This window comes from Eutrigla gurnardus, assembly GCF_963514095.1.
Source record: "Eutrigla gurnardus genome assembly, chromosome: 24".
Lineage (NCBI taxonomy): Eukaryota > Metazoa > Chordata > Actinopteri > Perciformes > Triglidae > Eutrigla > Eutrigla gurnardus.
The window spans coordinates 5902263-5916694 of NC_139935.1; the positions used below are offsets into that span (position 1 = coordinate 5902263).

Consider the following 14432-nt stretch of genomic DNA (forward strand, 5'->3'; position numbering starts at 1 on the left):
TCCCCTCACTCGTGTCTCACAGGCTCCGTAGCTCCCTGACAGGTCCATGAACGCAACACTCTCTGAACCAATCCGGATCTTGCGTGGAAACACGAGCTCGTTCCACGACCACCAAACGCTAGCAGCGTTAGCATCTATTTCGAGTCGTGTTTCTGGATACGTGATGAACGTAAGTTCAATATTTAGTACGCATTTATGTACGTTCTAGCTATGGTTTAATAAACGTCAACACCCAGGAGGATTGTGTCGCTTGCTGCAGCGAAATTCTTGGCACAAGTTGGCTAACCGCTAGCACAAACTGCGGCTAACTAGCTAACCGCTAACTTTAGCTACAGCTAGTTGCTGGGCAAACCCTTTTATTTTTAAGCAGTAGCATTGTCTGTCATTTAGCTAACACCCATAAACACGCATTTAAAGGTTTGTTTACAATCATGCAAATGTATCACAGGTAATTTGTGATGTTATGGGTATTATACAATTGTGTGCTAATGCATTTTGCAAGAAAACATAATTTACGCATTGTAGACTTTTAATTTATGTTTTATTTCGAGTCATTTTCATCAGAATACAAGAATGTAAAGTCAATTAGAAATCTTTATCAGACAAATAAATATCATAGCCTCCACAATAAAAAATAATAATAATTTGCTTTAATTAAGTAACATGCCTAACCCTCATTTTAAAAATACATTCAGAAAAGGAAAATTCCCATTTTTGACAGTCTGTTTCTTTCATTCTCTCGGCCACGTGACTTCCTCTTCCTTCTTTTTTAATTTTCCATCACACTGAGCGTGGCGCTGCTCTTGGCCTTGCCCATGGTGAACTTCACCACCCCGCTCATGTCCCCGCTGGTCTCTTTCAGGGTGAGTTTGTGGACCGTCCCGTGGGTCTCCAGGCGGACGGAGGGACCCTGCAGAAGTGTCTCTCCGTTCAGGGTCCAGAGGGGAGGCTTGTTTATGGCGACGGACACCTCACACTTGAAGGACGCAGGCTCAGGCTCAGTGACCTCCACATCCTCGAGCTCCTTGACCATTACTAAGGCTTGGGCTGCACAGAGGGAACACAAGAGAGAGGAAAAACCATCACCTCCAAACATACTTAGGATTTAATTCACATTATACTTTTTCAGCTCCAAGTATCTTAAAAGGCTTTGGCTCTTAGCCTAATTTACCTTCCACCATCAGCTTGGCTTTGGATGTGTGCTCCCCAACCTCGACGCCGTAGACGCCCTCGTCCTCCACGGCCACCTGCTGGATCACCAGCCTGTGGGTGCAGCCGTCGGCCAGGATCTCCACTCGATCCGAGGGAACCAACTCCTCCCCGCCCTTGTACCAGGTGGCGCTGGAGCGAGGTGTGGAAACGGTGCACTCGAGTATCACACGGTGTTTCTCCAGGGCTGTTCGGTCACGCAGGGGTTTCACAATGGAAACGGGGAGTTCTGAAGTGAGAGGAAACGTTTCTAAGCTGTTAGCATCCTTAAAAAAATGAAGCGCGTAAGGTAATTCTAGAGGTATGAACGGACTCACCTTCTACCTCAAGGTTAGCTGTAGATTCAACATCCCTGGCTACAAAGCGGATTTCACCTGCATCTTCAGCTTTGACACTACACATCAGGAGGAAGTGTTTGGTTCCTGAAGGAGAACCACAACAGACATGTAGAATATATATAAATTGAAGCTTTAATAAGGCACTTTTTTGTTGTATTGTACTTGATTTTTCACCCATACAAGTGCACATCTTTGCATTCTGCTCCTTCTTGCTATTTGCTATATGCCCACCAGAGGTCCTCCTACACACTAGTGTCACTAGGTCTGATCTAGGTGTTATTTAAGTGGGTCCATCTTATCAAAATCACTCTGTCTCATCAGTAATCAACTCCCTCCTTTTCTGACCTTCAGTGCGGATCTTGATGGTGCTGGTGGGCCGGATCTTGTGGCCGTCTTTGTACCACTCCCCGGGAACATCCTCAAGGGAGACCTCGCACATGAAGACCGCGTTCTGGTCCTCCTGAATGTAGAGGTCCTCCAGCTCATGTGCTATCTCCAACTTATGCTCTGTGAGGTAGGTAAATAGGTTTAGATCAGCAATATTGTATTTCACATCATATAACTTGCCCTGAGAGCATAAATATCGACAAAAATGTTTATTTTGTGTCAATAATTAATGTCATGTTGCAGCTCGTGTTCAGATGCTTACCATAAACCGCCAGTGAACAGGAAGTGTTGATTTCCCCCGTGTCGCATGTGTAGGTGCCAGAGTCGGCCAGGGAGCACTGCATGATCTGACAGAAGCGTTTCCGGCCCATGGAGTAGATCCGACAGTTCTTCCCCGGCTTCAGCTCCGTCCCGTTCTGATTCATAGAAGCAAAGGAACTTGGGTAATTCTCACAGGTCGCCATCACATCTTGCGGTTTTCTACAATGAGCCAAAATGTAATTGAGAGTATATACCTTAAGCCATTTGACTTCGATGTTTTGTCTGGAGAATTCACACTCCAGAGTGGTTGGAAATTCCTCTTCCACACGGAGATGAGTTAGCGTTCGCAGTATGGACACTGGAGTCTCTGTCAGTTTAACAAATCCAGTCAAAGAGTTTTGCCATGCTAAAACTATCAACACTTAAAATGGGAGTCCACGAGCCAGAATTTACCTTTGACTGTGAGCCTGGCAGTGGTGCGCACCCCTTCCGCTGAGAAGACGATAGTACCCGTGTCCTCCAGGGTGAGGTTGGACAGGGTGAGGCCGTGGACGAGCCCATTGGTGCTCACCCGCCACTGGTTGTTCGGCTTCACCCGGATGCCGTCCTTCTGCCAAATTCCCTCCACGTCCGTGTGGGAGAGCTCCACCTCGAAGGAGGCGGTCTCTCGTTCGAGAGTTTCCTGGTCAGTCAGGCCTTTACGGATCGTGATTTTACGGGCTGGGTGGGAAGAGGAATGTTTTATAAATGCACATGCTTCTTAAGATTCAGGATTAAGGGATTCCATTCTGTTTTTTAAGGACAAAAAAAGGTGGTCCAAATTTAGACCCAGCTCAGTTTATTGCGTTACAAAAACAACACTTAGAGGAGCTGTTGTTTCATTGTCACAGTGTCATTCAGTATTGTATAACAGCATGGCCGCGTTTCAAAAACATTTTCACACCTACAGGTCTGCTATACTTAGTATCTTTTAGCACTGTGACATACTGGGAAAAACACCGACAACATGTGCGGCCACATTTCATCCACACCCCGCCTTGGACCACTTACGCTCTACGTTGAGCTTGACCTGCGTCCGGTCGTGCAGAGTCTCGCAGCGGTAGGTTCCCCGGTCTGACAGGGTCAGGTTCTGGATGATCAGACTTCGCTTACAGCCGTTCTGGGCCAGTGTGTGTCTGGGACCGGGCTGGATGACGACCCCTTGCCTCATCCACTGGACCTCTCCCGTCTCGAGGCTGATCTCTGTCTCCAAGGTGGCGTCGCCAAGCTCTTCTGCCATGACGGCTTCCATTTTCTTAGTAAACATGACCTGAGCTTCTGAAGATGGTGAGGAGAGACAGAAATACAGTTAACAACGACCTGCTGGTAATTCTGGTAATGTGTTCTCGTCATTACTTGGCCTCACCCTGAACTTTGAGGCTGGCTTTGCTTATCTGTCCCTCGGCCTCTGCTGTAATCTTGGAACAGTCCAACGTCTGGCACTTCCTGATGACCAAATTGTGACACAGGCCGTTCTGGTTTGCCTGGAAGTGGTCGCCCAGAGCGATGGCCTCATTGTCCATGAGCCAGACCAGCTGGACATCCTCAGGGGAAACCACGCACTTGAAGATGGCGTCTTCTCCTTCGAGCACGGTGGTGTTGTGGAGCTCTGTGAGGAACTCCACCACTCGAGGCACTGAAGAGTCACGAGAAAGTTCACAAACCTGCTATCTTACGTCATAAACGACAACATCGGAGTGCAGGCGTACTCACAGTTCACTCTCAGCGTTGCCACAGTCCGGTCGTCTCTGGACTCGCAGGTGTACTCCCCAGCATCTTCTCTGGTTAGACGGTGGATGGTCAAGCTTCGCTCCACTCCATCCGCCCGAATGGTGAACCTCCTGCTTGGAACCACCTCCATGCCATTCCTCAGCCACTGGACGTCGGCTTTAGGCTTGCACACCTCGCAGGTAAGGGTCACCATACCATCAGCGTGGGCCTCTGTGTCTTGGAGTGGCCTCACAAACTTGATTCTCATTTCTGTCATATAAAAAAAAAAATCTTAGTTGCTTTTCAGTCCAAACTGAAACTTTTCTACAATTCTATCGGATGACGAGATGAAACTGAAAGGTTAACCTTTCACCAGCAGGCTGAAGGGGATCTGGTCCGTGTTGACATCGCAGGTGTACTCGCCAGCGTCCGAGCGCCTCAAGGGATCAATGGTAAGGGTGCGCTTATGGCCCTCCATGAGCGCTCGGAAGCGTTCGCCTTCAACAGGCGTCCAGTCTTTCAGCCAACGCACTAAAGCACTTTCCTTGGACACGTAGCTCGTCAGGGTCACGCTCTCTGCTTCATAACCCGTCACGACAATGTCGTCCTCCTTGTTCACAAACGTAACCGGAGGCTCTTTGTCACGAAAGGAAAGAGAGCAAAAATATCAGGCAATCTTGCAATCGTATAAATAATCAGACACCACTGAGAGGATTTTACCTTGAATCTTGACGACGCTCATCATCTTATCGGTCACGGCATCACACGTGTACTTCCCAGAGTCTGAGGGCTGGACATTTGAGATGATAATTTTCCTCAGAGTGCCGTAGCTCTCGATGTAGGTCCGGGAGTCACTGGTGAGCAGCCTGTCATTGAAGTACCACTGGGCGGGGGCGTTGGCACGGGACATTTCACAGGCCAGGATCAGATCCTCCCCTGCCATCATGTCCTGGTGCTCAGGACCATCTGAGTTGCCCACAATTGTCACTGGAGGCTCTAAGGCCAATGAGAAGAGATCCTTTTAAGGGACAGTTCCAACATCAAATAATTTAACTCGTAAAATTCACTTAATTAGCTCTACCTTCTACAATAACATGGAAGCTGATGCTGTCATCTCCAGCATCCAGGAGGTACTCTCCTGAGTCTCCCAGTTCAGCATTGAGGATGACCAACGAGCGGAAAGCACCTTCTTCCTCTTCGCAGAACCTTTCGTCGCCCTCGATACGAGCATTGTCCTTGAACCATCTGGCGACGCCGTTGGCTCTGGAGAGCTCGCACTCCAGCACAATTTCATCAGAAATCAGGGATTTAAGATTTGTCTTCATCTCGGTCTTTCTTAGGATCTTCACTGGAGGCTCTGACAGAATTACACATCGAAAGTCAATATAGCATTAGGTGCCTTTTTGGTATAGAAAGCATCTCCAAAGCTGACATCACCTCTTACCTGAAACTTTGACCTGGAAATCCATTTTGTCATCAACCACGTCGCAGGTGTACTTCCCAGAATCCCCCGGGGTGGGAGAATGGATGGTCAGACGATGGACGAGACCATCCTCCGTGATTGTGATGTTACTGCTCTCCTGTATTTCTCTGCCATTCAGCCACCACTTGACTTCGGCGTTCGGCCGAGACGCTTCGATCTCCAGCACGATTGGTTTGCCAACAAAACTCTCCAGTTCTTCAGGTGTCATTTTGGAGCGAGCGAGCCTCACTGGCAGCTCTGAATGGAAAGGAGGAATTTAATAAAATCCATTCATCGTGGTGCTAAATAGTTACCCTCATGTCCTCGTTCTTACCTGCTATAGTGACCAGGAAGGTTACAGAGTCATCTTCAGTGTCACACGCATACTCCCCTGTGTCGTCCACAGTGGTTGTGGGTATAATCAGGTGGCGTTGAGCCCCATTCACCTCCAAGATCAAGTTCGGACTCTGCTCTACCTCCAGGCCGTCTTTGTACCATCGGACCGGGGCGTCCGCCTGGGAGATCTCACAGCTGAGCTCCAGCCTCTCCGAGGCCAAATGGGTCAGTTCCAACTCCGATTCACTGGGGGAAATAATTCTTACCGGTGGCTCTGGTGTAGGAGGAGGATGGTTAAATGTCACTTTTTAAATACTTCCACACATGTTTATTAGATGTCTCATGAAATGAGCAACAAGGGGAATTTCAGTCTTACCTTTGACGTTAAGCTGGAAGAAGACGGAGTCTGCATCCGTTTCGCAGACGTACTCTCCACCATCCTCCACCGTGCTGCTGAGGACGGTCAGCCTCCTGTACGGGCCCTCACATATCAGCTGGATGTTGCCGCTTTCCTCCACCTCCTGGCCGTCCTTGTACCACCGCACCTTCCCACCAGAACGAGACAACTCGCACTGCAGGCGGACCTCCTCTGAGATGTAGCTCTCCATCACAATATCATCCTTGGGTTCCACGATCATCACTGGAGGCTCTGTGTTTGTGTTTGTAAATCACATTTCTAATTGAGCTTTTCTGAGATTTTCTGCTCTACACCAGCAAATCAATGGATCTTAAACGCAACTTGACAGCAATCAAGTCCCTGTACCTCTGACATTGACGGTGAACTCCATGCTATTGGTTCCTGCCTGGCAGGTGTAGCTGCCGGCATCTGAGGCTTCTGCAGAGCGGATGATCAGCCTCCTCATGCTTCCTTCTGCCTGCAGAGTGATGTTTTCACCGGGGTGGACCTCACATCCGTCCTTATACCTGAGACACACAGGCCCATCAAAGTGTAGGTGTACATTTATTTTGTGGGAAATAAAACGGAATCTTTTAAAAAACTAGAGGCACCAATTTGCATATTCATGTTTCTAACAGGAATTGGCCCGTTGTCGTCTTACCAAACGACTTCGGCGTCGTCTGTGGAGACGTGGCAGAGCAGCACCACGGGGTCCAGCTCCATGCTGCTCTTATGCAGATCCTCTTCTGGGATCGGAGTGAACTCCACAGAAGGACCTGAAAAAAAAAAACAGGAGGGAGGGATGTCAACAGCTGGAACACAAGGTAATGTAATATAACCTGAACTTTATCATCTTTTTGAGATCCTTTTACATGCAACGTCCACGTTGAATTTGATGACATCTCCTGAAGTTTCACATGTGTAAACTCCAGAGTGAGACGCATCAGCTGACTGAATCACAATCCTCCTCATGTTCCCATCTGATTGGATGTTGAGGCCGTAAGTCATCTGGAGCTCCTCGCCATCTTTGAACCAGGACACTTTGGCGGTGGGATGGGAGACTTCACAGTAGAGTACAATGGGGTCACTAATGTCCACCTTCTTATTGCTGTCTGTGTCTGACAGCGGACTGAATTTTATAACAGCAGCTGCAAAATAAAAATAAAAAAAACATAAACTCCAAAGAAATGCATCCATTAAATGCAAACTTTAACAGCAACAACAGATTGTTGCACCTACGTTTAACTTTGAGCGCAGCTGAATCTCGGACCCCGTTGGCTATGAATGTGACCTCTGCCGTGTCCTCTGCTGTGCAAGTTTCATGGATGACCAATGAGTGCTGTGTTCGGGACTGTTGGATTGAAAACCGTCCGCCGTGTTGCAGTTGAGCGCTATTCAGAAACCAGGTTCCAACCATCGGGGCAGACAATTCGAGGAAGAAGCGAGCGTCTTCTCCTTCCAACACCTCACAGCTTTTGAGCCTGCTGCAGATCGTGGGTCCAGGAACTAAGGAAAATAGGGGGGGGAAGTAGAATTACAAACAAAAAGTGTTGTTTTATGTCATTGCTCAGTCAAATCAGTTTTCAGTGACTTCCTCACCCAGATGGACTGCTTTGGGAAACTCCACGTGGCCGCTTCGCCCGTACTTGTTGATGCAACAGACACGGAACCGGTAGTCGCCTTCACGCGGCACGCTGTCGCTGGCGATCTCCGCTGAAGTGGCAGACTCCGAGGTGAAACACTTCTCCCACTCTTGGGAGCCGACTTCCTGTCTCTCCACGACGAAGATGGATCGGGTGGAGGTCTGGCTGTTGGCGGCAGGAGCCCAGGTAAGCAGAGCGCTGTTGGGGCGATCCACATCCATCGTCACTCCCACAGGGCAGATAGGAGGGCAATGTCTTGTGGCTAAAATTGGAAAAGGGGCAAAGAATATGGGTAGGAAACTTCTAAAAATGTAAAAGTTTTGACATCTTAAGAACTGAAACTCAAACAAACATATGTTTCCTAAATGTACCTTTGACCTTAAGACGTGATGAGGTCTTGGATCTTCCTGCGACAAAGGTCACAACCCCCGAGTCGTGATAGGTAACGTTGACAAAAACCAGAATGTGTGTTCTGCCAAAAGACTTAAGGATCGTCTGATGGGTCTCGTGTAGCTTCAATCCGTCTTTGAACCAGTGGATCTCCATGTCGTCGCTCTCCACCTCCACACAGAATGCTGCATTCTCGCCCTCCAGGACCTCCAGCTTCCGGGGGAGTTTACGAACAATTGTGCCTGTGAGTAGAAAATTATTTGATGATTGATATGAATTCTGTTACATTTACTGGGAAACCTTTTCTCTGGAGCAAATCCAAAGATGGTGTACATTCAAACTTGACTGCTAGAAAATGTTCCAAGTAATCTTAACAAGTAAAGTGTCATTATTTCACATGCTAAATTGCCCAAAATACTGCATACCCACATTCACTATCGCATACCTTTAACTGAAAGCTCAGCAATTGTCTTCCCTCCATCTGGCATCTCACAGAGATACACTCCGTCGTCGTCGGTCCCGACGTCATGGATGGTCAGCCTCCGCATGGCCCCTTTCTGCTCCATCCCGTATTTATTGCTGGGCATCAGCCGCTGGTCCTCCAGGTACCAGGCGGATGGGAGCGATTCATCGGGCACCTCGCACTCCAGCACGGCGACATCCCTTTCCCTCACCTCCACGTCTTTTAACGGACGCCTGAACCGCACAGCTGGGCCTGCAGAGGGAAAGTGTAGTTTTAACTTTAAATTAAGGTGGTTGATTTGTAGTGTAAAGATTCATGCAATGATGAATCGATTGTAAGGCCTACCGATTCAACTAAATCGATCTGCTAAAACAAATAAATTGAATGAATGGATTTGACTTCACCAATAATCCATATTAATGCGTTAAATCTTATGATTAATGTTTTAAGACACTCTCCCCTGCCAGCATGTAGCCTATTGAAAAATGTTGTACTTTTTTTATAGAATAAATATGTTGCTGTAATTCTGTGGTCTGTATTTTTTTCACCTTTCAGAAGAAGACTCTTTATTGCGTTTATTTCATGGATATAGAATTTTGGTTAAAAGTTACTGAACCGAATCGTTCCAAAAAAAAAAAAAATTTGTCCTTGAATTGAATCGCCAACTACTGAATCGTTAATTAAGATTCACACCTCTATGGTTGATGAACTATGTGTTTGTCAGACATGGGGATTATTAAAACACAAAGAGACTAATATAAATATTTCAGTTCACCTGTACCTCTCGTGCCACCACTAAAATACTTTTTAAGCCATGCTCAGTTGCTGTATTGCCGCTCCCTATTGTTCGTACATTAAGGACTGACATGTTGACCCCCTAAGACTAAACTGACTGGATGATAGTAGCAACTGGCAAAGTGCAGGCCTGTGCGTATGAAAAGGCATGTGACCCTGAGAATTATCTGCCCATTGTGAGGGGATTAGGACAAAAATCATTAGCCACTTTAAACGGTGATGCCACAAATTGCTACAATGCACACGAGCAATTAGCCTTGTGGAGCTTGTGGTTGGGATCCATCAGTGACACAATGATTCATTCATTTTGACCATTCAATTCTTAAAAATAATAATATATAAAAAAAGAGAGCCTACCTTTGACGGACAGATGAACAGCGCTGAGGGTGTTTCCAAGAGCGTTTGATGCGGCACACACGTACAGCCCCGTATCTTGCACTTTGCAGTACAGAACCTTTAGCGTGTAGTAACCCTCTCTGTCCTCGAATATCAGATGACGTCTCCCGGGTTCTAGGGTAACCCCGTCTTTCCTCCAAATGATCTCTGGTTTGGGCTTGCCCGTCACGAAGCAGCGGAACTTGGCATGTTTCCCCTCTGCCACTGCAAACTTCTTGGCTTTAGACGCTCTGACAGGTGGCTCCTCTATGACCCTCGACAAACTGAGCCTCCCGCCCCTGTGCTTCGGCGACCACTGGCTGTTAGAATGACTGTTTGAGGACATTTTACTCTCCTCTCGCTCCGGCACGGGCTCGACAAGGAGGACAGCACCGACCAAGGCCTCGCCATGGCAGTTGACGGCCCTGCAGGTGTAGACACCTTTGTCCGGCATGCGCGTCCTGTAGATCTTGAGCTGGAACCAGCCACCTTCTTGATTGCTCACACTGAAGTGTGCGCTCTCAAAGATGTCGCTCAGCTTCTTCCCGTCCTTCTCCCACGTCACCTCGGGCAGAGGCGTGCCCCAGATCTTGCAGGAGAACGCAGCATCTTCTCCCCGATCCACGCGCAAAGAGAGGAGCTTGATGAGGAATCGAGGTTTATCATCAGACGTTAAATCAACCTCCTCTTGTTTTTCCTCTCCGTTTTCTTTCTGCATTTCACCATTTTTTACAATGCAGTAGCCATTCTGGTGTCCTTCAAATTCTCCGTTTTCTTTCATTGGTTGCTGGATACCATTGACCCCTAATTTAATTTGACCCGCTTCCTGTGGCTTGGCCTCTCCTTCCACTTTGAGGGAGGCTGCTGCATAGGTTTCACCTATACTATTTTTGGCCTTGCAAATAAACTGGCCAGCATCCTGCAGAGTCACTCCAATAATGGTCAGCAGGTAAGCCTTCCCCTCCTCAGAAAGCTTGTAGTGTCCGTCAGACGAGATCTGGATGTTTTTACGCTCCCAGATGACATCAGGACGAGGGTCCCCACCAATTTGGCACCTCAGTGTGGCGTCTGAGCCGCACTGTGCCACCACAGGGCGTGGGTAGCCCAAAACACGAGGAGCACCTCCAAAAATGTCCATGATGAAGTCACCCTCTCTGTGGTTTGACTGAAGGAATTTCTTTTGTTGCCGGATCGCCTCAATTAGAGCTTCTTATCTTCGGTGAAGGAGCTGCAAGATAAAGAAAATGTGCACATGCAAATTCTTTGCTACGGCTTAACTGGACATGTTTAGTAAGGTGTTTATCTCATGCTTGCTGGTTTAGTAAAGCAAACTTCAAGCAAACTTAAACCACTCTTGGTTGTCTCTCAGCTGGTGCTGTAACTCAGTGTATTTATAAAGTAGTCTATCCAAAAAAAGACCAGAGTCCATGTGTCACGTAGCACACAAACTGTGCAGTCTGCAGCCGCTAATAAAGACTAAAACCGAGTTTCTGTATGTATAAGGCATGAATGCCAGCTGTATCCTTCCTCCTTTGTCTCTTTGCATTCTTCGCCAAAGTCATTAACTGTTTATGGCTAAATTCCTATTTTGTGATAACTTTTTTTTTGGTATTCCAACAGCTTATAGCTAACATTAGTCTCCCTCATTTGGCTCTTTTGCTTCCCTCATGTTGTCACCATCTTTCTTTTGGCATTAACCGTCCCTGCTGTGTGACGCACCACACTCTGCTGATTCTCATCCTCTGAGACAGCATGGATCACATAGTCATATGTTCATGTCTAAAAAAAAGAAATAGCTCAGCATGTCAGCTATTTCTTAAGTCTTCCGATCAATAAAAACTTAAAAGAGGCTTGGTTACTCAGAAATGATACGACCTAAGCAGACCTGAAAGTCAAGAAGCAGAGTAAAGAGAGACAAACTCTGAGATAGGAAGCCCGTAAACTTTACCAGAAATTAGAAAAGTCAAAGGACAAACTTACCGCTGTATGAGTTGCTGTCTTTAAAGCATTCTGACACTGATGTGAGATTTACTTAAAAACGATGTCCTCAAAACGTTGGGACGACCTTTGGCCCTTCATTAAATTATTCTTTGATTGGTGGAAATGGTAGGTATTTGTTCTGCGAGGCTCCTCAGCTCTTGTTCCTTCTTTATCTGGTTTGTTGTTTGTGGATTCTGGCTCACGTTTGGCACACCTCCTGGTCACTGAGAGTCATAGCATGAAGTAAATCTTCCATTCACGCATGGCGGCCCTCAGTCACAAGCGTCATGTCTCGGTTTGGCGTTACGTTGCAGGTGGCAGAGAGCAAAATGACCACGGTGCTTCAGCCGAGCGCTTGGGTCTATGCGTCAGCTCTGAAACTGTCATTGTCCAACAGCTAAAGAGTGAGAGAGAGAGTTGGAATGGAGGGCGGGGGGGGGGCATTAAATGCTTTCGCAGCTGCTGCCACTGCGAGCCGCCACCTAAAAATACCAGGGGCTTCAATGACGAAGAGCCAGATAAAGTCAGGCTCTCCATTCACAGACTATGGCTCACTAAAGATAGAGGAGGGGGGCTCTGCGATGGATCAGCTCAACAGACAACCAGGGGGTCTTTTCTCCTTACAGGACCTTCTCGAATCATGAGTCACGCTGACCCATAAATAAGGTCAAATTAGAGTTCCAGTATCCAACTAAATGGACAGGGAAACAAGTGTATTATACTCCATGGATTGGGGCAGTAAAAATAAATGAATCTGCAATCAGTCAATCTCGGATTAATAAAATATCAGATGGGGAGTTTTTCATTTAGATGATATATTTTTACCAGTTTGCAAAATGGCTTGTTGTCTTAAAGGAATAGTTCCCCCAAAAAGTGACCATTTGTTACCTTGAATCTTGAAGAAAACTTGCCAAAAAAACAGTTTAAGCGATGTTTAAATTTACTTAATTGTTCTGTTTTGGATTATTTTGGGTGATGAGATAGATAGATGGATAGATCTTTGTTGTTTTTGTATTTTCATTTCCTCAAAGTACGTTCATCTGACGATGGCATCCCACCGTGGCAGATTTGAATCCGGTGTTGACAACCGTCGCCCGCATTCTCAGACAACGGCTCTCGAAAGCTATCTTCTCAAGAGTGTTTTCGGACACCCGTAGCCACGGATGCAAACTGCAAAGTGCCGTCATAGATATTTGACCTTCAATGCGGGTCACGTAGTTTCAATCCCTTTGTGGCTTAAAGCGCTTTGCATACCATCTCCAACACCGATGTTCTCTGAAACTTCCATTTAATAATTTTAAAGTGAGAAAACAAAGCAAATAGCTGTCGCTAACAAACATGCGTCGGTAAATAAAAGAGAGTCATATGGAGGACACACCAAACCAGCGGCTCCATGTAAGGCTGCTGGTACCTCTGACATTCTCATCCTTGCAGCTGTTAGGTACAATGTCCGCACCGGGAATCAAAAGCATCTGCTCTTTGTCCTCAGATTGGGTTTCAATGTCAGAAGCTGAAGGGGATCGACAGAGGCTTCTTCACAGGATCCATAAGCACACAGGCTTGCACGGTTACAGGTGTGACTGCCTCACTCAGAGTCGTCCATTAGATGGAGCTAGATATTTATTTTAACAGGACAAACCATGCAACCGACATGAAATCACGGTGCGCTCCGCAGGGTGGGTTGAAAGGAAACCGATAACGGAGGTTTACATTTTGAGGCGGACATTTGACTTCTGACCCCCCTAAATGAGGTGACAAGTGATGATGAGATAACTCTCAAGGACTGCCATGTGACCATTCCCTGGGGGAAGAAAATGTAACTGAATTTAATTTTAAATTACATGATGTGGTTAGAAACCAAAATGATTTTGCCAATAAAATACTTGTTCTTTTAAGAAGAAACAACAGTTCAATTCAATGTCCTCTATCAGAAGTCACAAGATTCTTTAAAAAAACGATGCCTGATTGGAGAGATTAAATCTTTAAACTGCATTAAATCGGAGCAGAAACGGCGCACAGACTCGACTTTTCATCCTAAATTTACTTCTTGTCATTCTGATCTTATCAAATGGAAAAGTCTGGCCTTTTTAAAAAAAACACACATCCCTCCATTTTTAACTTGTTCCTGAGTGAATGTATACGGGGAAGAGGTAGAGATGTGACGGAGAAGACGTGCAGAGAGGGAAAAGACTAGATCAAACATTTTTTTGTCAGGTGACCTCTGACATTTTGGCTCCTCCTCCTTCTCCCTGCAACCTGCAAGCATGCTGGGAGAAATAACAAGGGATTCTGGGAAAGACGGGAGGAGGGCTTTGCTTAAATATAAACAACATCAGTGTGTGTGTGGGTGTGTGTGTGCGAGGCAGATTGCATGTAGTCAGAAGTTTTTTATAAATGATTATTATTAGATTTTTTTGCCTCTCCCAAGAATAGTTTTAGCCCAGATTTAGTTGTAGCGCTCTGGCGTTGTTGGTGCTTTCATAAACAGTGTGTATATAAAATATAGAATAATGCTGATGTCAGGTTTAACCTTGGACATATAACTGTCATGGAGAGCAAACATGTGACCTTCTGGCCAGCAGCACTTCTCGTTTTCCCATCTCAAACCGCCAGCCTGTGCATCGCTCAAAAGTTTCCACTCCCATGG

At 46.5% G+C, this 14432-nt stretch overlaps 1 protein-coding gene across 1 annotated transcript; it reads right to left on the reverse strand.

Annotated features, from left to right (window-relative positions):
* Nucleotides 1–553: 553 nt before the first annotated feature.
* obsl1a (obscurin like cytoskeletal adaptor 1a) lies at nucleotides 554–12160 on the reverse strand. The gene is made up of 25 exons (XM_084003915.1): nucleotides 11786–12160; nucleotides 9788–11033; nucleotides 8618–8887; nucleotides 8154–8414; nucleotides 7739–8044; nucleotides 7379–7645; nucleotides 7012–7287; nucleotides 6801–6915; nucleotides 6506–6666; nucleotides 6119–6391; nucleotides 5741–6016; nucleotides 5389–5664; nucleotides 5026–5301; nucleotides 4665–4940; nucleotides 4311–4580; nucleotides 3948–4214; nucleotides 3601–3870; nucleotides 3246–3512; nucleotides 2649–2915; nucleotides 2450–2562; nucleotides 2197–2350; nucleotides 1893–2054; nucleotides 1527–1631; nucleotides 1172–1438; nucleotides 554–1047 (listed from the first exon to the last, which is right to left on the reverse strand). Exons 2-25 carry the CDS (start codon nucleotides 10941–10943, stop codon nucleotides 770–772), a joined length of 6609 nt encoding a protein of 2202 aa, XP_083860041.1. The 5' UTR covers nucleotides 10944–11033; nucleotides 11786–12160; the 3' UTR covers nucleotides 554–769.
* Nucleotides 12161–14432: the final 2272 nt, after the last annotated feature.